The following is a 26,467-nucleotide window of genomic DNA, read 5'->3' as shown; positions in this document are numbered from 1 at the left end:
ACCTGGTTGGTGAAAGAAACCGGTTACAGGTTGTCTGTTGTGAGGCTGAGATAATATGAAAGCAGACTGGTTGCTCAATACTTGTTAGCGTTCTCTTTAAACATAAGCTGACAGGAAACATTTTCCCCCCTAAAAAGGGAAACATGGGGTGGAGTGAGAAAGGCCAAGTGGGTGACTCGGGTTTGGATCTCCTAAATCCACTTAGTAACTGAGCTCTGGGTTGTGGGGCTGGGCTGCTCCATGGGCACCGTGCATGTGGCCGTATACACGATCTGTGGATATTCAGGGCTGGTGCTGATGGCACTGGGCAAGGTGGTGGCTCTGGAACTTCAGGCCCAGTGAGGCAGATACCAGCCCGTGTCCTCATTTATTAAAGGAGGGAGATGAGTGTTGACCTTGAAGGTGACCTAGATAGCAAAGCAGCACATGGCGGGGCTCAGATGGTAGTTACCCCACTTGGAGGAGTTTTCCAGGTGGACAGAAGGGTGTTCTAGGCTTGTCGAGTGACAGGGAGGAGATAAAGCTGTACATTTGGACATAAAAAAGTAGTTTTTTTCCCCTTGTTACAGGCTTATTGTTATTTGGTCACTAAGTCGTGTCCAACTCTTTGGGATCCCGCCAGGCTCTTCTGTCCATGGGACTCTCCAGGCAGGAATACTGGAGTGGGTTGCCATTTCCTTCTCCAGGGGATCTTCCCGACCCAAGGGATTGAACCTTCATCTCCTGTATTGGCAGATGGATTCTTTACCACTGAGTCACAAGGAACCTCCCTGTTACACATGTTATTTGTCTATGTTAAAATCAGTTTCTTTCAAAGGTCCATAAGCTTACGTTTTGGGGACAGCCATCACAGGATGAGACACAGAGGTACAGCTGGTACACATGCTGACGCACACAGGTGGCCCTGCTCGTCCTCCCTGGCCCCAAAGGTGGCCAGACTCCCTCAGGGGCTCCCTAAGTGGACATGGCTACCTGTGCACACACAGGAGAGACCACAGTCCACGCTGATGCTGGACAGCTTTCCAGGAAGCCCCCAGAATCACAGGGATACGTGAAAATGCTTTTTGCTGTTGCAGAGTCTCAGCTAGCTTCTTGTCCCTCAAAGCATGGAGTTGACAATTTGTAACCCTGGACTTACATGAACGAGAGAGGACCAGTCAGAACATCCTCAGATAGAAGGCCTCAGAGCCCAGTGATGCTATTCTTCTGACACTGGCCTCTAGCAAAATTGAGAGATTCTAGCAAAAAAAAAAAAAAAAAAAAAAAATCAGGTTCTACTGCCAGCAGGTAAGAAACTCTCATGTTAGAATGGGCCAGATAGACTTCCCTGGTGATCCAGTGGCTAAGATTCTGCACACCCAATGCAGGGGATCCAGGTTTGACTGATCAGGGAACTACATTCCACATGTTACAACTAAGAGTTTGCACACTGCAACTAAAGATTTTGCATGCTGCAAATAAGACCTGGTATAGCCAAATGAGTAATTAAATAGGTAAATACCAAAAAAAAAAAAAAAAAAAAAGAAGGATACTGCACTTGTTAGATATTGGCTATAATAGCCGGTACTTGTAGTGTGTTTTATGTCCCACAGGCCTTGATCAAAGAAATAGACACATGTGAGCTCATTTATTCTTGACAGCTACTGCACGAGGGAGAAACTGTTATCAGATCCATGTTACAGACAGGAAACTTGCTGAGGGGCAGTTTTCTTGCTCGAGGTCACACACCCATTGAGAAGCCACTTCACTGGAGTGAGGATGGTTTATACAGAGAATGTTGTGGTTTATGCAGCATCTTATCAAATGTGATCACATAAGAACATTGCGTTCATTCTGACGGGTGGGCAGTTCTCTCATTACAAATGAGGGGAGGGCAGCTCAAAAATAGGAGGGGACTTGCTCACAGCTTCAGAGTTAATAGAGGAGCCCAGGTTTTCAGAACCTAGATCTTGAGCTGTTTTATCAGGTTAGGGGTCTAAGTTCTTTATGAACAAAATGGCTTTTTTTTTTTTTTTTGGGTTGAGCCTTGCAAGTTGCAGAATTTTAGTTCCCCAACCAGGGATTGAACCCAGGCCCATGGCAAGTGAAAGTGCGGACTCCTAAATACTGGGCCAACAGGGAATTCCCCAAATTTCATTTTTAATTAGATGATAACCTTAAAAAATACCATAAAAATCTCTGGAAATGAAAAGCTGTAATTTGAAAGATGCCTTCATAGAACAAGTTTTGGCTTTTAAGTTGTACTTCTCAGGATTCTTCTGGGCCAGTAGGAATTTATTCCTTTAAAAGGAATCCACATTCATTCCCAAATCTGAGAAACAGTGAGTTCTACCAGGCTCTTTTACTTTGCAATAATGAATTTTTAAAATCTCATTTTTAATGCAAATAGATTTCAGTCTGTTTTTGATAAGGGCTTGATTTAAAAAAGTAAAAAAACTCCCCAAGTGATTTAACAAAAACTCAAACCAATTGCTAAGGAGCTGCTCAGTACAGATCAGACACACAAACTGCAGCTTTATAGGCTTCATGCTGAGGCTGAAGGCAAGGCGCCTAGCTGCTGTTCCTTATGAGGCAGTCCATTCGACCAAGACCACACATCCCTAGAATGGCCAGGCACCAGAGATGCCAAGAACAGTCTTTGGAGGTCAGGGGAAGTCATTCTGCTTAAATGTGAGTGAACTTGAATTTCATGCTAACTAGAGCAGCTTATTTGTGACCTATCTGACATCCATTGTAGGTCTGCTTTAATTAGTAAAGAAAAGGACACACTGATTGGAAGTAAAGAGTGTCCACATTAAAAATAATGATTAAGTGCCCCCCTTCCTGTGATGCTCATGCAGGTCCTCCTTCAATGATAAGACTCCTTTCCCAGGTGTCCAGGCCATACTGACTGGCTGTGCACGTGCTGATCTGTTACTTCTAAAGACCGCACTGAAAACAATCCTTCTCTAGGTAGTTTCTCAGTTATCTGAGAGGCTGTCTCTGGGGCTAGTGTCCTCAGTTTGGCTCAAAACTGAGAAGTAGCTGAATTCCCTAAACGGCGCTCATGAAAAGCCTCTGCGGTTCCGCAGCGAGTTGACAAGGGAGCCGATGCCATTTGCCTGGTGGCATTTTAACAAGATGGCAAACAGCACCCAGGAGGAAATGGACAGTGCCGGAGACAAGAAACCCAAGCCTGTAAACTCATGGCAAATGTCACCGTGTTTACAGGGAGAGGAGAGAAAAAGCCTTATATGATTCTTCCTTGTGTGTTGAAGATTTTATTTTTCAAACATTTAGAGGAATCAACTCCCTTTACTCTAACTTTTTGTAAAATGCCACTGAATCCCAGGGATGCAGGTTAAGCCATGCTCTTAAGAACAGACCCTCTCCAGGCTGAGTCTCCTTAATAGCTTACCTGGAAGTCACAGAGAGGCAGTCCTAGATGACGCTTTGAAAAAGCCAATCTTTCTCCTATTTTTAGATTTGGACCTGTTTCCAGTATTTTTTTAAACTTTCATATATGAGTTTAACTCTGCCTTTTCTCCATTTAAAACTGAAAGAATTAAAATGCAGGGAAGAATGGCTGTGTCTTTGTGTCTTGATGCTCAGACGTGTGTGCGGCAGACTGCCTGCTCAGGACAGACCAACGGGGACGCCAAATGCTTCTCTGGGCGAAAGTGCTGCCCACGGTGTTTAGCAGTTGTCAAGTGTGAGAAGTACGGGCAATCAAAATCCTGAAATAAATGGATGTCTGTAATGGCCCTTTGTAGATGGCAGCCAGTGAACTGAGAAAGGCTGGTTTCAAGCTTGAACCCTCACCTGTTCTCTCCCCATCACAGATATTTCAAACAGCAGCACAGGAACCACAATGACTGCCATTAAAACGAAAGCTGTTTTTAAACTAGTGCTGGAACGCGTACGTATTATAGCAACAGGACAGAGATCAACGTCTGACAGCTTTCACATGATCCCGACACAACTCTTTGTCTATACTCTACATAAATAACCTACCCCTAAGTTTACTCTTTAAGTGACATAGCCAGTTTTAGTTCATGAATCGTGGTGTCCAAATGAGTTGATTAACTTGCTTTTTGTCTCTTTGCCTGAGTCATGACGGTTAGGTCACTTGCAAGTCTCATGCAAAACCAAGAAACTAGATACAGGAGTTAAGCCTTGAAAACTGGTGACATCTTGAGAACATGCAGGAGCGGGTGGTGTGGGGGGGAGGTCTGAGTGTCCAGGCTCCATGGGCTTGGTCAGCAGAAGCCCGACCCAGCCCTGAGCAAGGTTTCCAGGCTCCAGGGCGAGGGGGAGCCTCCTGCCAGGGGCTCAGGGAGGTCCATTTGCTTTGCTCAGCCTCTGTGCTGAGTTTTCAAGACATCCTGGATCGGTTTCCTGCCAGGGAGGAGATGCCTCCAGGTGGACTGGTGTGGTGTTATTCTAGCGTCTTTACCATGTATGGACCTTGCAATCTGTAGCCAATCTTTCTGTAATAATTCCTGGTGCCGACCCCTGTGAAGAAGCAGAAAAAACAGAAGTCAGAGTCTCTATTAAGCTTAACTTTGTGTGTGTGCTAAGTCACTCAGTCATGTCTGTGACCCCATGGACTATAGCCCACCAGGCTCCTCTGTCCATGGGTTTCTCCAGGCAAGAATACTGGAGGGGGCTGCCATTTCCTCCTCCAGGGGATCTTCCTGACTTAGGGATCGAACCCGCATCTCTCATGTCTCCGGCATTGTTAGGCGGGTTCTTTACAACTGCTACCACCTGGGAAGCCTAAGTGTAACCTTAGTAGCTCAACAGCCAGCACATGAGTCCCTCTGAGTTGTCCTCCTTCAGCCTCCCACTCACTCACAGACCAAAGTCCATTCCAGACTGAATCTCATTTTAGTAAGTCTGGAACTGTTATAAATTCTGAACTCAAGTTGCATTAAAGCATAGAAACTGTATTTCAGAGCTGATGGGTTTACAACCCTGTGGGGACCACGCAGCACGGCTTTAGATGTTACAGGTGAATGGCGAGTGGTGGACCTAAAGTGTGCGATCTCCACACTCCGAGTGAAGCCAGACAGCGTCATGGTTTCCTGGGAGGCTGAACAAGAGGACAGGTGTGGGACGTGGGGTCTCTGCAGCCTCGATGCCCTGACCCAGAGAAGTGTCAGTGCCACTCCTCCAGAGCAACCATTTCTGCAAAACAATGTCAGTGACGTTAAATTAGTGGTACTTAATTTGCACCTTGTTTTATAGGTTTTTGGGGGTATTAATTTGGTGTATTTATTTTGATATACAAGCAATTTAAGCACCAGGAACTTACGCTGACTTTTTATTTGCCTACGTTTTAAGGAACATTAGCTGATTTAAGTCAACTACTAAAGGTCTGTAAACTTTTTCTTCTTGAAAAGGAATCTATATATTACTTCCATTTGAGGAAATTATTGTAAATGGTATCTCTCTAATAAAACACGAACACATATAAGAAGCTGAGCTCCCAGGAGGATAAAGTGTGGTTTATGCGGTATTATCTATATGCTGCTAAGTTGCTTCAGTCGTGTCCGACTCTGTGCGACCCCACAGACGGCAGCGCACCGGGCTCCTCTGTCCACGGGATTCTCTGGGCAAGAATACTGGTGTGGGTTGCCATTTCCTTCTCCAATTATCTATATGAGTGGTTAAGAGTATGGGCTTTTGATCAATTAGACATGGGTTTAAGGGCTGTGGCTTTGGCCAATTATTTAATTTCCCTGAACCTACATTTTATCATCTGTAATAATGTACCTGTGTCTTAAGGATGGTGAATAGTAAATGAGATGGTCCTTGAGATGTGCTTAAGTCCAAGAGTCTGGAAAGAGTTGTTTCTTCTGAAACACTGGCTGCTGTTAGTATTTTAAAACTTCTAATGATCTGATAGCTGATGGTTTTTCTAGCTTCATTCTCCCTGGAAACACTATGCTTCAGCCTTGGGGAAGTTTTAAGTTCCCTGTATGTCTGGCTCTTTACCTATCTTCCAGGCTTGGCCCATGCTGTGCCCTCTAGCAAATGAATTAAACCCTGGGGAGGGGCGTGGGATCCTCTGATCTGGAACTGGTTGGTCAGAGGCACACTGACAACCTAGATTTGCGATTCGCATCCAAAGTGGGGATGGTCTTGGGGACCGAACATGTAACCTGTGGGGTCTGACACCATCTCCAGAGAGCTAGTGTGAGAACTGAGTTAACTGTAGGCCACCCAGCTGGTGCCATGGAATCACATGATGTGTGGGAAACACTACTTCTGCTGTCAGTAGTGTTGTGGTCTTACTCTGTGTAACGTAAAGGAAGACACTGGCATTCTTCTTTTCAGTGCTTTGCCCCACAGCTCTCACCACTGTGATGCTGGTTGACCTCCCCCTGTGGTGGAAGCTCTATGTATCTTGTTCATCACTTTGTATTCCTAGTGATCAATATTGTGTGTGAAATCAGGCCACTGCTAGCCCTCTCCAGTCTAACCTCATTCTTTAGCCCAAACATTTGCTATTTAGGAACAGCCTTCCCATCGTGTTTTGTTTCCCATCCCTTTTCAAAATCTTTCAAGTATTATGAAAACCGAACTGAATTGATGTGATGGAGGTAACAACAGAATTGTCCTGTGGTAAGAGGTCACTGGAGAATTTCCCAGGATTACTAATATTGTGTCTTGTACAATTTCACCTTGTCTTTGTGTTCTAATCATCATTTCTGTTCAACACTGTGGTTTGGGGTAGAGCTGGGGGAAGACAGAAGCATGAACAAATAATGGGTCAGGCTGCTCAGACCCACTGGATCCAGGAAGACATCTCATACCTCTCAGAGGGTAGGTGCGTGCGTGCTAAGTCACTTCAGTCCTGTCCAACTCTGTAATCCCATGGGCCATGGCCCGCCAGGCTCCTCTGTCCATGGGATTCTCCAGGTGAGAATACTGGAGTGGGTTGCCATGCCCTCCTCCAGGGGATCTTCCTGACCCAGGGATCGAACTCAAGTCTCTTATGTCTCCTACACTGGCAGTCGGGTTTTTTACCACTAGCGCCACCTGGGAAGTCCCCCTCAGAGGGTATAACCAATTTAGTGTTTGCATTATCTCCTGAAGTTCTGTATCTGTAAGCAGGTCCTATGTCCCAGCAATCACATTCCCAGAGTGAAAAGAGGAACAAATGCTTATAGCCAACAAAAGACAGGATACTCATAACATCCAAAACAGGAAATAATCCAAATATCGATCAATAGTAGAATGGATAGAGTACAGGATGTTCACACAATGAAATACTAATACGGCAACAGGAAAGCAGGAACTAGAGCTACCTCCAACACCATGGACGAATCTCGCAGATCTAATTTTGCACAAAAGAAACTAGATATATGAGTCCATCAATGAAAAGTTCAGAAACAGACAAGACTAATTTTATGGTGATAAAGGTCAGAATACTGGTTATATTTGGAAGACAATAAGGATTGACAGATGGAACAAGGGAGTGTTCTGGAATGCTGAAAATGGTGTATCTTGATCTGGGTTAGAAGTTATTTAATACATGGGAACTTACACATACACACAAATTACATGGTATACTGAAAACACTGTACTTTATTCATGTACATACATTATAGTTCAATTTAAAAAAAATCCCATGAGGGTGTATATCCATTTAATAGATGTTCCATGAGTTTTGACAGCTCTGTTTATATAAAGAATTCAACAAAATAAGGAAAAAGGATGAGAGGTAGGTGGCTAAGAAACCATTACCAGAGGGATCAGTGTATCACAGAAATGTCTCTGAAGTCATCAACACAGAGCTTTCTATTTCTAGAATTCTAGAAACACACAAACATGCTAGAAATGACTTTTGTCATCCTTTCTTCCACTTTAAAGTTTGCATTCAAACTGAACTTTGCTCTGTGACATGACAGCGTTTGGCAGAGGCCCCCTAAGATTAAAACGAGCTTTTCCTCACTTCAGCTGCAAAGCACAGACTGTAGCATAAATTAAGGATTCTGATCAGAAAAGTGACATGACTGACTTACCTTTGAAAGAGATGGCTCTGAATGCTATTTTGAGAACAGAAGGAAAGTTCCAGGAGGGCAGGGTTTTGCCTGCAGAATTGCTAGTACCCGGAGCAATGCCTGCACGTATTGTTCAGTAAGTAAGTAACCAAGGGCAGGGGGCGGCTTCCCTGGTGGCTCAGATAGTAAAACAATCTCCTGCAATGCAGGAGACCAGGGTTCAATCCCTGGGTCGCAAAGATCCCCTGGAGGAGGAAATGGCAACCCACTCTAGTATTCTTTCCTGGGAAATTCCATGGACAGAGAAGCCTGGTGGGCTACAGCCCATGGGGCCGCAGAGAGTTGGACACGACTGAACGACTGAACTGAACCGAACTGAGCGACTAAGCACGCATACACACAACCAAGGGCAGAAACAGGGAGACCAGTTAAGAAGCTATTGCAACAATCCAGGTAGGAGATGGAGGTGCCTCAAAGCAGAATCAGAGTGGTGAAGAGTGGCTGGAATCTTGAAATACTTAAAAGGGAGAGTTAGAAGAATCTGCTGATGGATGTGAAGAGAGGGGCCTAAGATGACTCTAAGGTTTTTGGCTGAATAAGGATAGATTTGGAGAAAGAATGAATTGCCAGTTAGTGAGACTGAAAGATGCTGGGAGAAGCGGTGGGGAGGACACCAGGAGCTTGGCTTTGGCCGTGCTGCAGGTGAAACGGCTGTTAAGACATTCAAGTGGGGATGCTGAGTGATATGTGATGGTTCTGGAAGCCTTTCTTGCTCTTAGATGGTCTCTTTTCATGAATGTTCTTTTGGAAAGAAATTCATTTTCCTTTTTTCTTAATTGAAGTATAGTTGATAATACTAGTTGCACACGTACAACAGAGTGACTCAAAATTCTTAAACCGTACTCCATTTACAGTTATGATAAAATATTGCCTATATGCCCTGTGCTATACAATATATCCTTTTGGCTTATTTATTCCATACGTGGTGCTTTGTGCCTCTTAGTTCCCTACCCCTACTTTGCCTCTCCCCAGTGGTGACCACTAGGGTGTTCTCTGTATCTGTGAGTCTGTTAGAAAGAAATTTCTGGCTGGGGCAGGTAGCTTATAAGGGAGTTGCCTAAGGATGAAGCAGGTGGGTGGAGGCTGGCAGAGTGGGCAGCTGAAGACAACCTGGGTCCTTTTTGATGCTGTTGAATCATGAAGTAGCCAATCTTAAAGCTGCTTACCTAGGAAGCTGTTGTGAAAAATGTTTTCTGTTTGGTGTAAGCCATTTTGTTTGGTACTTTGGCGCACTGTAATAATACATGAGATAAACATCATTTTAACCATTTTTAACTGTACAGTTTACTGGGATTAAGGAGCTTCATACTGTTGTTCAACCCTCACCACCATCCAGTCTACAGCAGTAAAACTGAAAGTCTATATCTATTAAACAGTAGCTCCCTGATTTATACAATTATTCAGTTCAGTTCAGTCGCTCAGTCGTGTCTGACTCCTTGCGACTCCATGAATCACAGCACGCCAGGCCTCCCTGTCCATCACCAACTCCCGGAGTTCACTCAGACTCACGTCCATCGAGTCAGTGATGCCATCCAGCCATCTCATCCTCTGTCGTCCCCTTCTCCTCCTGCCCCCAATCCCTCCCAGCATCACAGTCTTTTCCAATGAGTCAACTCTTCGAATGAGGTGGCCAAAGTACTGGAGTTTCAGCTTCAGCATCATTCCCTCCAAAGAAATCCAAGGGCTGATCTCCTTCAGAATGGACTGGTTGGATCTCCTTGCAGTCCAAGGGACTCTCAAGAGTCTTCTCCAACACTACAGTTCAAAAGCATCAATTCTTTGGCACTCAGCCTTCTTCACAGTCCAACTCTCACATCCATACATGACCACAGGAAAAACCATAGCCTTGACTAGACGGACCTTTGTTGGCAAAGTAATGTCTCTGCTTTTCAATATGCTATCTAGGTTGGTCATAACTTTCCTTCCCAAGGAGTAAGCGTCTTTTAATTTCATGGCTGCAGTCACCATCTGCAGTGATTTTGGAGCCCAAAAAAAGTCTGACACTGTTTCCCCATCTATTTCCCATGAAGTGATGGGACCAGATACCATGATCTTCGTTTTCTGAATGTTGAGCTTTAAGCCAACTTTTTCACTCTCCTCTTTCACTTTCATCAAGAGGCTTTTGAGTTCCTCTTCACTTTCTGCCATAAGGGTGGTGTCATCTGCATATCTGAGGTTATTGATATTTCTCCCGGCAATCTTGATTCCAGCTTGTGCTTCTTCCAGCCCAGCGTTTCTCATGATGTACTCTGCATAGAAGTTAAATAAGCAGGGTGACAATATACAGCCTTGACGTACTCCTTTTCCTATTTGGAACCAGTCTGTTGTTCCATGTCCAGTTCTAACTGCTGCTTCCTGACCTGCATATAGGTTTCTCAAGAGGCAGGTCAGGTGGTCTGGTATTCCCATCTCTTGAAGAATTTTCCACAGTTTATGGTGATCCACACAGTCAAAGGCTTTGGCATAGTCAAGAAAGCAGAAATAGATGTTTTTCTGGAACTCTCTTGCTTTTTCCATGATCCAGCGAATGTTGGCAATTTGATCTCTGGTTCCTCTGCCTTTTCTAAAACCAGCTTGAACATCAGGAAGTTCACAGTCCACATATTGCTGAAGCCTGGCTTGGAGAATTTTGAGCATTACTTTACTAGCGTGTGAGATGAGTGCATTTGTGCAGTAGTTTGAGCATTCTTTGGCATTGCCTTTCTTTGGGATTGGAATGAAAACTGACCTTTTCCAGTCCTGTGGCCACTGCTGAGTCTTCCAAATTTGCTGGCATATTGAGTGCAGCACTTTCACAGCATCATCTTTTAGGATTTGAAATAGCTCCACTGGAATTCCATCACCTCCACTAGCTTTGTTCGTAGTGATGCTTTCTAAGGCCCACTTGACTTCACATTCCAGGATGTCTGGCTCTAGGTCAGTGATCACACCATCGTGATTATCTGGGTCGTGAAGATCGTTTTTGTACAGTTCTTCTGTGTATTCTTGTCACCTCTTCTTAATATCTTCTGCTTCTGTTAGGTCCATACCATTTCTGTCCTTTATTGAGCCCATCTTTGCATGAAATGTTCCCTTGGTATCTCTAATTTTCTTGAAGAGATCTCTAGTCTTTCCCATTCTGTTGTTTTCCTCTATTTCTTTGCATTGATCGCTGAGGATGGCTTTCTTATCTCTCCTTGCTAGTCTTTGGAACTCTGCATTCAGGTGCTTATATCTTTCCTTTTCTCCTTTGCTTTTTGGTTCTCTTCTTTTCACAGCTATTTGCAAGGCCTCCCCAGACAGCCATTTTGCTTTTTTTGCATTTCTTTTCCATGAGGATGGTCTTGATCCCTGTCTCCTGTACAATGTCACGAACCTCATTCCATAGTTCATCAGGCACTCTATCAGATCTAGGCCCTTAAATCTATTTCTCACTTCTACTGTATAATCATAAGGGATTTGATTTAGGTCATACCTGAATGGTCTAGTGGTTTTTCCTACTTTCTTCAATTTAAGTCTGAATTTGATAATAAGGAGTTCATGATCTGAGCCACAGTCAGCTCCTGGTCTTGTTTTTGTTGACTGTATAGAGCTTCCCCTAAAATTTTCAGAAATATAACTGGATATTTTAGAAAACTGAAGTACAGTTAATTTATAGTTCGTGTTAGTCTCAAGTATCCAGTGAAGTGATTCAGTTATATAGACACACATACAGACGTTGAGTACAGTTCCCTGTGAGGTACAGTTGGTCCTTGTTGGACAGCTCTCTTATATAGTGTGTATCTGTTAATCCCATATTCCTACTTTATCCCTTCCCCGCTTAGTAACCACACATTTGTTTTCTCTGAAATAGTTCATTTGTATCATTTTTTAAAATCGCACATGGACGTACTGTCTGTCTTTCTGATCTCACTTAGGATGATCATCTACGTAGGTCCATGCATGTTGCTGCAAATGGCAGTATTTCATTCTCTTTATGGCTGATATTCTACTGTATGTATGTGAGTGACTGTGTATTTGTACACACACACACACACTCCCCATACGTCCATCTGTCAACACACATTTGGGTTGCTTCTATGTCTTGGCTATTGTAAATAGTGCTACAGTGAATACTGGGCTGCATGTATCTTTTCAAATTAGTTTTCTCTAGATATACACCCAGGAGTGGGACTGAAGGATCATATGGTAACTCTAGTTTTAGTTTTTTAAGGAACCCCCATATTGTTCTCCAGAGTGGCTGCACCAACTTACATTCCCACCAGCAGTGTAGGAGGGTTCCCTTTTCTCCACATCCTCTCCAGCATTCATTATTTGTAGACTTTTTAATGATGGATGTTCTGACTGGTGTGAGGTTAGCTTTTTATACTTCTAATTTTACAAAACAGATGTCATTTCCCATGGGCTTAAGACAAACAACAAAAGTAGAGGCGATAGTAGACTGAACATCCAAATACCCAGTACCCAGCTTCAACAATGATCAACCCCTCCATCAGGCTTCTGTTGCTTCTAGCTTCCTACCTACATGAAGTCACAAGATAGATTCAATGTTTCCTTTTGATTCTGCTCAGCTCAGTCACTGGAATCAAGTTTAAATCTCCTCTTTCAAATGATGGTAATCTTTACCATCTTCTTTACCAGTTATGGAGAAGGAAACGGCAACCCACTCCAGTATTCATGCCTGGAAAATCCCATGGACAGAGGAGCCTGATGGGCTATAGTCCATGGGGTCGCAAAGAGTCGGACATGACTGAGCGACTTCTGTGTGTGTGTGTGTGTGTGTTACCAGTTATAACCAGATTGAGGGCTCTCCAGGTGGCCCTAATGGTAAAGAATGTGCCTGCCAGTGCAGGAGACGTAAGAGATGCAGGTTCGATCCCTGAGTCGGGAAGATCCCCTGGAGGACGGCATGGCAATCCACTCCTGTACTCACGCCTGAAGAATCCCATGGACAGAGGAGCCCAGTGGGCTACAGTCCACCAGACTGAAGATGTGCAGCTGGTCAGAGAGCTTTACTTCCCCAAGCATGCCCCAGCCTACATCTGTCTACCATAAATAGCTGTAGAGGTGATGGAGAAGCTGCTCCTTACACATAGCACAGGATTCAACAACCCCTGGACAACCACAAAGTTCCATGATCTGGAACACTCCAGGTGTGCTGGTCAATGAACAGCTTTACTGGAGTACAACTCAGCACTCCTCAGTTAAGAGTCCCACTGAGGGACTCCCCTGGGGTCCAGTGGTTGAGAATCCATCTTCCAATGCAGGGGATGTGGGTTGGATCCCTGGTCAGGGAACTAAGATCCCACATGCCATGGTGCAACTAAGCCTGCGTGCCATAACGAGAGAGAAGCCCTCGCTGTAACTGAGACCCCACGCAACAACAACAAAAGTCCCACTGAGCATACAGACTCCCCGGTTCCCAACTTGTGCCCTAATACAGAAGACGGGGCCTGGAAACTATTACCAACTCGAGGGAGGAGAGACATTTGGGCTTTGCTTGCTATGTACCTTTTTGAAGGAAAGGCACATTTTCACAGAGAAGGCAATGGCAACCCACTCCAGTGTTCTGGCCTGGAAAATCCCATGGATGGAGGAGCCTGGTGGGCTGCTGTCTATAGCACTGCACAGAGTCGGACACGACTGAAGTGACTTAGCAGCAGCAGCACATTTCAAGCTCCGATCCTTATTTTCAGTAACATCAGTAGCACTGAGACGGGAAGCCTACTTCTGGCCCACCAGGGAAGCTGTCAGTATTTTGGGGAGAGAAGTTTGACCTTTAGCCAGCCTGGACTCTCACCTCTTACTTAAACAAAAATATTCCCTATTTGTATCTCTCTGTGCCTCCTGTTTCTTGAAAGAAAGATTTTCCTCTGTTTCTACCCTCTGCAGAACGGGCTGGCAAAAGTATTAGCATTCTCAGCCAGCTTAGAAGGGAAAACGCACCATCACTGCGGTGGGTGGAGGCCACGCTCTGCCCCTTCTGCTCTCCTTGGTTAGCAAGGCTCCTCGTCACAGTAACTTTCCTCTTGCGAGACAGCCAAGAAAAAGCAATTACATCTCACAGCTGACGTCAGCCGAGCTCCTGGACTGACGTGGGCAGCTGTCTCACAGGCTTCTGCCCTTGAGGACAGACAGGCAACGGGCTGTCTCCAAAGTAAGCGAGTTCTCTACCCGGTGGCCTGCGTGCGGCTCTGCCAGTCCCTGGGCTGGGGGGTGAGCAGAGGTGACCTCTGTGCAGCTGTCCTCAGGGAGCCTGGTTGACAGAGCCCACAGCTGGCAGCAGAGCCTCAAGGACAGGGAGGAGGGGGCAGTCCACGAACTGGAGGCATCTCCCCCAGCTTTACTGGGAGCTGGGTGCTCTTGGCAGTCGGCCTTGGAGCAATAAGCCCAGAGGCCACAATGCAGAAACAGCTTTCCCACCAAGTACTGACCTGACCGCCCTCTGCTCCTTTCGTCCCACCCAGAGCCAGCAGTGTCCTTTGATTAAACCCTCAGCCTGGGGGTGCAGTGGTAAATAATCTGCTTGCCGATGCAGGAGACATAGGCTTGATTCCTGGGTTGGGAGGATCCCCTGGAGAAGGAAATGACACCAGATGCCTTCGAGCCTCCAGCCCCTCAAGGTGGATAAAAATGCCTCTGCTTCCATATCACCTCTCCCTTTCTTTGAAAGATGTGCACCATTTTAGCTTAACACGGTTTCAGCTACTTTAAGTGTTGATGAAAGAGAGGAAATTACCCAAAATGTACAGGCCAACTGCCTCAGCCACTGGCCACAGAGCAGCTTAACTGTGAGCTGATCAGTGCTGTTTAATAAAGGGGGAGGGAGGGAATCACACAGCCGTAAAAAGGTGAAATCAAAGATGAAAATGGAACAAACCTGTTTACTCAAATTCTGTGCTATGTGTGCTCAGTCGTGTCTGACTCTCTACGACCCCAGAGACTGTAGCCCGCCAGGCTCCTCAGTCCATGGGATTCTCCGGGCAAGAATACTGGAGTGGGTTGCCATTCCCTTCTCCAGGGGATCTTCCCGACTCAGGGACTGAACCCGAGTCTCCTGCATTGGCAGGCAGATTCTTTACCACTAGCACCACCAGGTAAAGCCCTTAAATTCTACTGATATGCATTAGAAAAAAAATGCATTCTATTTTTACATAAATAGAGGAAGCAGGCAAAAGAAGTCAACTAATCAAGGTGATACCTGATTAGACTGCGACACTCTGCTTCTCCACGTTACTACAGCCCTTTCTCTCTAAGGGTAAATCCAATACCAGAGTGAAGCTTAGAAGATGAAAATAAACACATTTTTCCTTTAAAAGAGAAAATAAGTCAGAAGCAGGAAATGAGCCTCAACCCCGCTTGTCAGAATCACAATCAGTTACACAATCACAATTCTGACTAACTCCATCTCAAAATAAAAGCAGCAACGACTGTAGAGCCGAGTGACTGTAGAGTACAAAGCTAGAGGAGGGCCGCTCTGTTTGGAGCCCTTACATCCACACCAGGCACGCACGCTAGATGCTCGACACACACCAACGAGACTGAGATTACTATCCTGGGAAGCACGAGAGATGCAGAAAGCGTCCTAACTCAAGGTCACACAACTGGGAAGTACAGGAACCACAATTCAGAGCCAGCTTGACTCCATGGCGTGTTCCCAAGGAGCCCAGGCGCCTGTGTTGTGGGGGATGCCGACCCTGCTTCCCTTGTGCTCGGCTGTGAATGTCTCGTCAGCCCTGATAACAGCACATCCATTTTTATTCCAGCATGGAAAGGACGGCTGACCTGTCGCAATCACCTTACCTTCTCTGTGTCCAGTTTCTCGCTGTCCTCTGTTTGATAAGGTCGCCATGTTTGTTTTATATAGTGGTTTATTTCCATTTCACTAACAAGGGCTCAGCAAAAAACAGAATAATCACATACAGGGTTCTGGTAACATAGTTCTGTACTGCCTGCCTGTGTTAACAGACGTGGCTCGTACACATGTGAGAGCTACTGGGAAGGGTGCACTGTTGAAATAACTTGACAAATGTGGTCACCCTTTTTAAAATGAAGACACACATGATATAGAGGTTTGGGGGAAGAAAGCAACAAAGATGGAACACTGATGGGAACTAGACGCTACTGGATGAGGAGACCAGGCAGGAGTGTGTGCTGAGTCGCTTCAGTTGTGTCCAACTCTTTGAGACCCCCATGGACTGTAGCCTGCCAGGCTCCTCCGTCCACAGGATTCTCCAGGCAAGAATACTGCAGTGGGTTGCCATTCCCTTCTCCAGGGGGTCTTCCCGACCTAGGGAATGAACCCGCATCTCTAAAGTTTTCTTGCATTGGCAGGTGGGTTTTTTACCACTACCACCACCTGGGGAAGCCCTAGGAGTATTTAAGCTTATAAAAGAGGTGACTTCAGGCTTATGGCAGACTAAATGGCTAGGACCAACGTTTTAGCTGCAGATAATTAAAAAATGTACACAAAACTAAAAATGCTTCCACTAGAAAAATACCCAACAGCTATTGATGATCAGGCAGGAAATAGGGAGAATATGTGAGCTCTGAGAAGGGAGTAGAGCCTTTTCTGCCTCAGTGGTGATGCCAACCCAGAAAGGGCAGCTGGATCCACAAAGGCCGGCTGGAGGCAAGTAGAATGGGAGGAGGCACATGGCTACCAGAGGCATCAGCTACAACACCCTGTATCTCTCTTCCCTCTACGAAGAGCTGTCTCTACGGTACAAGGAAGGTGAGAAGCACCCATCATCGAGGTCTCAAAGTATTCCTGAGAGCAAATTCTCTCATAAAAAGCTCAGCAAATAATAAAACAGTGAGGTAGGTACAGATCAAGACAAGACAACAAAAGGAAAGAGACTGCAGAGACTCTACATTTGAAATTATCTGACACAGATTGTAGAAAAGTTCTGCTTACTACATACATGGAGATAGATGCCGGAGTTAAGAATGTTTAAAAGCTACAAGAAACTACAAAACATGATGTAACAGAGTTGAAAAAGATACCAGAAATCAGAGAATTAAGAACTAAGGCATCAATGGATGAATTTAATGGTAGGTTAGACTTAATTAGTAAAGTGGAGAATGAAATGCAACCCACTCCAGTATTCTTGCCTAGAACTTCCCATGGACAGAGGAGCCTGGTGGGCTACAGGCCATGAGGCTGCAAGAGTCTGACAAGACTTAACTTTGTACTGTTGTTGCTTAGTCACTAAGTCAGAACAAACTTCAATAATAAAGCATGGAGAATTTAGAGAACTGGGTGGGGGTACAGGACATGAGACACAGTGGATACAGTGAGTAGGTCTGACATGTTTAGCTGGAGTCCCAGGATGTTGAGGGGGGCGGGGTGGGGACAGTGGGATAGAATCAGAGAATGAAAATTACTTGGAACTTAAAAAGTCAACCACCAATTAAAGAAACTCAATGAAACCTAAGCCATCCCAAGAAGATGAAATGCATATCTAGAATCATAGTAAAACTAGGGAAAATAAAGACAATCTAAAAATAAAGATACTTAAAAAAACCATAAAAGCAGCCAGAGAAGATCCTCAAAGACAGATATCTGACTGCAGAAGATAGTGGGAAGACAGTTTCAAGCAACTGAAAGAAAATGCAAGCCCTATACTATACTCACTGAAACTTACTTCAAGAATAACCAGAATACAATATTTCATACAATTAAAATTAAAATAATTTGCTACCAGAAGAATTTTACTAAAATAAATTCTTTAGGTACAAAGAAAACAATATTGGCAAATTACCCAAATAAATACTCATCAGCAGTAAAACAAGTAAATTGTGATAATATCTACATCATCAGATCAGATCAGATCAGTTGCTCAGTCGTGTCTGACTCTTTGCGACCCCATGAATCGTAGCACGCCAGGCCTCCCTGTCCATCACTGACTCCCGGAGTTCACTCAGACTCACGTCCATCGAGTCAGTGATGCCATCCAGCCATCTCATATATCTACATCATGGAATCCTACATATCAATGAAGGTGAATAAACTACTCTTAGATGCAGCAAGGACTGAAGAACAAAGAAAGTGGTAAATACACTAGTAAATCTAAATGAATATTGACTGTACCTAACAGTAATTATAATAGTAGTAATAATATCTTATAGATTTTTGAAAAAATATATCTCATACACAGACACTGCAGAAAAAAGAACATCTGAATAGCCAATAAGCTTACGAAAAGGTAGTCAACTTCATTAGTCATCAGGGAATATAAATTAAAACTATGAATGTAAATTAAAACACATCATATTGAACAACTGACATTCTAATACAAGTGAAAAATGTTAGCACTTCGGAAAACTACTTTGCAGACTCTTATAGTTGAACATATATATTCCCTGAAATCCAACAATGTCATTCCTGGGTATATATTCCAAACAGATGTGTGTTTATGGGCCACCCCAACTGGAAAATAACCAAATATCCAGCAAGAGTAAGACAGGTAAATTGTGAGATATTTGTATAATGGAATCCTGCCAATTCAAATCAATGAAAATGAATGAACGCAGCCACAAACCATGTGACCCAATCTCACAATGCTGCACCAAAATAACCAGAACAAAATGCACCAAAATGATCTCACTTTTCTAAAATTAAACACAAAACTATACATATATATAAATGATTCATAATTACGAATAGAATATAAAGAAACACCCAAGAAAATAGGAAAAAAGAGGCTCCTGGAGGAAGGAGGAAAGCAAGGGGAGAGAGGGGGATTAAGACTGGGTGGGGTTAACAAGGGTATTGGATGTTCTGTTCTTGACCTAAATGAGGATTGGTTAAACAATTCATTTTTTAGCACTTAATGAACTTTGCTGTCTACTTATTACAGCTTACTGTCGACTTTTAAAAATGAAAAACAGAGGTAAGATTAAGTTATTTGACCTACATGAATGCTTATTTAAAGGGGGAAATAAATCAATCTTTCATGCATATGGAAATGGGGAAACTTGGGTTAGAGATTCCAACTGGACATAGAAAGAACATGAAATTTGCAATGTGACTTAATAAATGTTTGATCAATTAAACAATTTCTTCCTCTTTTGAGTATATACTGGGTTTTATCTCCTGGACTTCTTAAAGGCAAGAAAAACTCTGGCCTAATAATAACGGTAGGTGCCCAATATGCTACTAAAGAAAAGTGGAAAAATAACTCCAGAAAGAATGAGAGATGGAGCCAAAGCAAAAACAACACCCAGTTGTGGATGTACTGGTGATGGAAGGACAGTCTAATGCCATAAAGAAAATATTGAATAGGAACCTGGAATGTTAGGTCCATGAATCAAGGTAAATTGGAAGTGGTCAAACAGGAGATGGCAGGAGTAAACATCAACACTTTAGGAATCAGTGAACTACAATGGACTGGAATGGGTGAATTTAACTCAGATGACCATTATATCTACTACTGTGGGCAAGAATCCCTTAGAAGAAGTGGAGGAGACTTTATAGCAAAGAGTTCGAAATGCAGTACTTGGGTACAATCTTAAAAATGACAGAATGATCTCTGTTCATTTCCAAGGCAAACCATTCAATATCACAGTAATCCAAGTCTATGCCCCAACCAGTAATGCTGAAGAAGCTGAAGTTGAACAGGTTATGAAGACCTTCAAGACCTTCTAGAACTAACACACCAAAAGATGTCTTTATAGGGGACTGGAATGCAAAAGTAGGAAGAAAAGAGATACCTGCAGTAATAGGCAAATTAGGCCTTGGAGTACAAAATGAAGTAGGACAAAGGCTAACAGAGTTTTGTCAAGAGAACACACTGGTCATAGCGAACACCTTCTTCCAATAACATAAGAGAAGACTACACATGGACATCACCGGATCGTCAATACTGAAATCAGACTGATTATATTTTTTGCAGCCAAAGATGGACAGGCTCTATACAATCAGCAAAAACAAGACCTTGAGCTGACTGTGGCTCAGATCATGAACTCCTTAGTGCCAAATTCAGACTTAAATTGAAGAAAGTAAGGAAAACCACTAGACCATTGAAGTATGACCTAAATCAAATCCCTTATGATTATACACTGGAAGTGACAAATAGATCCAAAGAATTAGCTCTAGTAGGCACAGTGCCTGAAGAACTATGGACAGAGGTTCATGACAAGACCATCCCCAAGAAAAATAAATGCAAAAAGGCAAAACGGTCGTCTGAGGAGGCCTTACAAATGGCTGAGAAAAAAAGAGAAGTGAAAGGCAAAGGAGAAAAGGAAAGATATATCCATTTGAATGCAGAGTTCTAAAGAATAGCAAGGAGAGATAAGAAAGCCTTCCTCAGTGATCAGTGCAAAGAAATAGAGGAAAACAATAGAATGGGAAAGACTAGAGAGCTCTTCTCTTCATGCAAAGATGGGCTCAATAAAGGACAGAAATGGTATGGACCTAACAGAAGCAGAAGATACTAAGAAGAGGTGGCAAGAATACACAGAAGAACTATACAAAAAAGATCTTTATAACCCAGATAACCACAATGGTGTGATCACTCAACTAGAGCCAGACATCCTAGAATGTGAAGTCAAGTGGGCCTTAGGAAGCATCACTATGAACAAAGCTAGTGGAGGTGATGGAATTCCAGCTGAGCTATTCCAAATCCTAAAAGATGATGCTGTGAAAATGCTGCACTCAATATGCCAGCAACTTTGGAAAACTCAGCAGTGGCCACAGGACTGGAAAAGGTCAGTTTTCATTCCAATCCCAAAGAAAGGCAATGTCAAAGAATGCTCAAACTACCGCACAATTGCACTCATCTCACATGCTAGCAAAGTAATGCTCAATATTCTCCAAGCCAGGCTTCAATAGTACATGAACCAAGAACTTCCAGATGTTCAAGCTGGATTTAGAAAAGGCAGAGGAACCAGAGATCAAATTGCCAACATCTGTTGGATCATCAAAAAAGCAAGAGAGCTCCAGAAAAACATTTGCTTTATTGACTATGCCAAAGCCTTTAACTGTGTAGATCACAGCAAACTGTGGAAAATTCTTAAAGTGATGCCAATACCAGACCACCTGACCTGCCTCCTGAGAAATCTGTATGCAGGTCAACAAGCAACAGTTACAGCTGTACATGGAACAACAGACTGGTTCTAAATCGAGAAAGGAGTACGTAAAGGCTATATATTGTCATCCTGCTTATTTAACTTATATGCAGAGTACATCATGAGAAATGCTGGGCTGGATGAAGCTCAAGCTGGAATCAAGACTGCCAGGAGAAATATCAATAACTTCAGATATGCAGATGACACCACTCTTATGGCAGAAAGCTAAGAAGGACTAAAGAGCCTCTTAATGAAAGTGAAAGAGAAGAGTGAAAACGTTGGATTGAAGCTCAACATTCAGAAAATGAAGATCATGGCATTCGGTCCCATCATTTCATGGGAAATAGATGGGGAAACACTGGAAACAGTAACAGACTTTATTTTTTGGGCCTCCAAAATCACTGCAGATGGTGACTTCAGCCATGAAATTAAAAGACGCTTGCTCCTTGGAAGAAAGGCTATGACCAGCCTAGATAGCATATTAAAAAGCAGAGACATTACTTGGCCAACAAAGATCTGTCTAGCCAAAGCTACGGTTTTTCCAGTAGTCATGTATGGATGTGAGAGTTGGACCATAAAGAAAGCTGAGCACCAAAGAACTGATGCTTTTGAACTGTGGTGTTGAAGACTCTTGAGAGTCCCTTGGACTGCAAGGAGATCAAACCAGTCAATCCTAAAGGAAATCAGCCCTTAATATTCATTGGAAGGACTGATGCTGAAGCCGAAACTCCAATATTTTGGCCACCCGATGTGAAAAACTGACTCATTGGAAAAACCCTGATGCTGGGAAAGACTGAAGGCAGGAGAAGGGAACAACAGAGAATGAGATGGTTGGATGGCATCACCGAGTCGATGGACATGAGTTTGAGTAAGCTCTGGGAGTTGGTGATGGACAGGGAGGCCTGGCATGCTGCAGTCCATGGGGTCACAAAGAGTTGGAAATGACTGAGCGACTGAACTGAATAATGTAGATATTTTCATGTTTGAAGAAAGAGAATTAATTAGAAACCTGGAAGTTCTTTCCTGCTCTTTGACACTACTTTTGTTTTTTTTACTACCTTGTCTTTTTACTACATGGGGCTGTGTTTCACAGCTAGTTTTGTGTTTTACTGAATTAAAATTGAGCCCACATCATATTCCTAGAGCCAAAGTTGGAAAAAGTGAGAAAATATGCTCAATCTATCCATTGATACTCAAATTTCTGATTTTCCTGATTATATAGAAAAGATTGAGATAATGATTCATGATCACTTAATTTGAAAAAAAAAAAATCAGTGAAATAAAAACAAACCCAAAAAACTTTTAATTGCTTTTGGGTTCAATTAATCAACCATTTATCGAGTGCTTGATATATGACTAGCACCATTAATGCAAGGAAAATGTATTCATTAGTTTCATTTACTTGCTACTGAAAGGAGATTTTATTACATCTCATTGATCTCTTAGCAGGATGGTGATATTTCGCTCTTCAACAATACACACTGATATCATAGTTGGGGAGAGGTTTTTCTTTTGAACCTTTCCTTTTTTGCTTGAAAACGTTTTTCTTTTGGCTGAAAAGGAGCCAATTAACTCAATGACCCTGCATCTTTCAAAGATAATTTTTTTTCCCTGTTCTGTTAAAAAGAAACTCTTAGTAGGTTACCCACATATAATCTTAGCTCTTCAAAGTAGCTGGTTATCACAAGTCATTAACACAGCACATTTATTCTCCATCAGAGAGTATCTTGGAACATATACATACAGAGAGTATCCTAGGAGAGGAGATTCAATCGGTTACCCAGCAACCTAAATGTTCCCCTGTTTTGAAATGACTATACCAAAATAACAAAGTAAAAATGAACAAAGAATAAAACAAGGGAACTTATAAAGCAGGTGTAGAGACTAAACAGAAGCTACTGTGGTAACTTAAAATAGGGTGATGCTGGAGGGTTATCCCATTGCTCTTGGGTTTATTCTTCACAGGGAGTCTGATGACTTCACAGGAGGGCCTACAATCATCCAGTTCAAGTCAGTGGCTCTGTTCCCACCAGCACAGAAAGTCTGCTAGGTCACAGATCCTTCCCACTACTTTGTTCGTGCCCCAGATCATCAGTGTGTTTCTGCAGAAGTTAAAGACTGCCATGTTAAAGACCAGCTAGGAAGAAGGATCCTTTCTATTTATAGTCTTTTTTAAAAAAGGTAGATTTTAAGAAGGAAAATGGTAGAGTAGAAAATTCTCTAATTTAGTCCCTCTACTGAAATAACCAGTAGCTGGAAAAACACTTAAAGCCAACTATTTGGTTTTTGGTTCTGGGGACACCAGAACCTGATAAGGTACTTACAGCAACCAGGGGGGTGCTTGATGAAGCGAGAAGCTGCTGAATTTGGTAGGAGGGCAGCAGAGAGAACCACCTACCACCCTCCAGTGGCCAGCTGGAGCGAGTGGACAGTAGCAGTATCTGTTTAAGATTTGAAGATCTTACAGTAGGTACTGGTACAAATCCAGTACCTGTCTTTTTAAGGTCCAGACATTTTAAGGAAATCCCTATCAGGTGACAGGCCCACTGCAGAGATAATGAAACAGAAATTTCAGTGACCACATGCAACAAAGAATACTGAATTTGCAAAAACAGTTTGAAAAAAATACAAATGGATGACTCAGCCCTCAAGGGCAATCCCTGAGGAAGGAGAGAATCTGACTTTTATTATTCTTGAGTGTGTGTGGTTCTAAAAAGCATACCAAAGACTTCTCTTGTGGCTTAGCTGGTAAAGAATCCGCCTGCAATGCAGGAGACCTGGGTTTGATCCCTGGGTTGGAAAGATCCGCTGGAGAAGGGAAAGGCTACCCACTCCAGTATCGTGACCTGGAGAATTCAATGGACTGTATAGTCCATGGGGTCCCAAAGAGTTGGACACAACTGAGCAACTTTCACTTTTTCACTACCAAAGACAGGAGAGGAAGGCTCATTCACAAGAAGAAGAGAAGCTGACAGAAACTATGCGTGAGGTACCTTAGACACGAATTACTAGGCAAAGTCAACTATTAATTACCTTCAAGGAGATAAGGGAACCACAGGCAAAGAACACAGCCAACTAAAGCAAAAGCCAACATATGGGACTGCATCAAACTAAAAAGCCTCCACTGCGGAAGAAATAACTGGCAAAAAGAAAAGGCAAGCTACAGAACGGAAGTATCTGCAAACCACATATTGGATAAGGGGTTCTTATCCAAAATATATCAAAACTCACACAAGCTGAAAACAGATAACAATCTGATTTTAAAAATGGGCAGAAGAACTAAAGAAACATCCTTTTTTCCAAGGATGACATCCAAAAGGTCAATAAGTAAATGAAAAGGTGTTCACCACCACCAACCACCATGGAAATGCAAGTCAAAGCCGCATGACCACCACCAAGATGACAAAAGATAACATGTGCTGGTGAGGATACCAAGAAAAAAGGAGGGTTTATATATACCACTATTGAAGTGGAAGTCGGTACAGCCACTTATGGAAAACCACAAGGAGGTTCCTCCCAAATTTAGAATTACCATATTATCCAGCAAACTCCATACTTGGATATATACCCCAAAGAAATAAAAACAGGCTGTTGAAGAGATATGTGCACACCCATATTTATTGGTAGCATTATTCAAAGAGCCAAGATATGGAAATGACTTAAGTGTCTGTCAACGGGTAATGGGTTAAAAAAAAAAAAACACACTGAAATATATTTCAGTCCTAAGAAAGGAGGAAAGCTACCTATACACCACTTCAACCACACAGATGAACCTTGAGGACATTATGCTAAGTGACACAGTTGTGCTAAGTTGCTTAAGTCATGTCCGACTCTTTGCAACCCCATAGAGTATGGTCCACCAGGCTATAGTCACAAATTGATAAAAATATATACACACCTAACAACAGAGTCCCAGAGTATCTGAGGCAAAAATGCACAGACTTGAAAGGAGACTTAGTTCTGCAATAAGAGCTGGAGTCTTCAGTATACATTTTCAGTAATGGAGGACTTGAACAACACTTTAAACCACTGAGACCTAACAGAACACATCACCCAGCAACAGTGGAATAGACATTTTCCATGGTGGATACGGAACATTTTTCAAGTTAGATCATGTTATCAGACCATAAAACAAGTACTAATACATTTTAAAAAAAGTCTGAAATCATACAAAGTATGGGGAAGAAAGTACAAAGAAAAAAAAAGACTCAAATCGCTAAAATTAGAAATGAAAGAGGAAAACATTACTACTGACTTTACGGTAAGAAAAAGAATTATGAGAGTATGATAACAATAAGAATATGTATGTACGCCAACACACCGGATAACCTAGTGTGCTAACACCAAAAATTAACACCAATCCTTCCCAAACAAATCCAAAAAAATGAAGAGGGACACTTCCTAACTCATTCTGTGAGGCTAACAAAACCATGATATCAAAGCCAGGCAAACCCTACAAAGAAAACTACAGACCACTATCTTTATGAATATCTATGGGAGAAAATATTTGTAAATCACAGATCATTTTAGAGTCTAGTAGCCAGCAAATATTAAAAATTCTTACAGCTCATCAGCAAAAAGACAATGACCCTAATCCAAAATGAGCAAAGGACTTGAACAGACTCTTTTTTAAAAAAGAAACACACAAAGAAGCACACAAAAAGATGTCCAACGTCAGTTTAGTCATTGAGGAAATGTAAGTCAAAGCCACGGTACAACGTCACTTCTCACTCATTAGGATGGTTATAAAAATAAAAGGAAGATAAGTACAGACAAGGATGTGGAGAAAATACAACCCTTGTGCACGGTTGATGGGAAAATCAAATGATATGCAGCAGCAGGAGGAAGCAACGGGGCGATTCCTCAGAAAGTTAAACAGAAGCACCAGTAGCCCAGCAACCTTACTTCTGGATACAGACGCAAAGGAACTGAAAGCAGAGACTCAAACAGATATTCATATATTGATGTGATAGCAACATCACTGACAACAGCCAAAAGATGGAGACAGCCCCAAAGTGCAAGTGTGTGTGTGTGTGTGTGTGCAGCATGGCTGAACCTTGAAGACATTATGCTAAGTGAAATAAGCCAGACACGAAAGGACATATGTTGTATGATTCCATTTCATAGAGACAGAAAGTAGATTAGAACTTACCAGGGGCTTGGGAGATGGGGGAATTGGAAATTGCTGCCTAATAAGTGCAGCGTTTCTGCCTGGAGTGATGAAAACGTTTTGAAAATAGGGATGATGGTTGCCCAACACCATGAATGTAAGTAATGCCACTGAACCCTATACTTTAAAATGGTTATAACGGCAAATTTTATGTTAGTATACATAATTTACTACTTTCCCAAACGTGGGGGGAGAG

The 26,467-nt window shown here is 42.9% G+C and overlaps 1 protein-coding gene across 3 annotated transcripts in view; it reads right to left on the bottom strand.

The window, feature by feature from the left end:
* Window positions 1–1,122: 1,122 nt before the first annotated feature.
* ELP3 (elongator acetyltransferase complex subunit 3) overlaps window positions 1,123–26,467 on the bottom strand; it is a 122,656-nt gene continuing 97,311 nt past the window's right edge. For 2 of the 3 annotated variants that reach the window (XM_005900067.3, XM_070376001.1), the window contains one exon: window positions 1,600–4,494. In XM_005900067.3, coding sequence (XP_005900129.1) covers window positions 4,418–4,494 — 77 coding nt within the window. In that variant the 3' untranslated portion in view covers window positions 1,600–4,417. Of the gene's footprint in view, window positions 1,239–1,599; window positions 4,495–26,467 lie in introns of those variants that run through there. The other variant, XR_011465197.1, reaches the window with a different exon arrangement.

Source organism: Bos mutus, chromosome 8 (genome assembly GCF_027580195.1).
Source record: "Bos mutus isolate GX-2022 chromosome 8, NWIPB_WYAK_1.1, whole genome shotgun sequence".
Classification (NCBI taxonomy): Eukaryota; Metazoa; Chordata; class Mammalia; order Artiodactyla; family Bovidae; genus Bos; species Bos mutus.
This window is presented reverse-complemented; position numbering and strand designations above follow the sequence as displayed.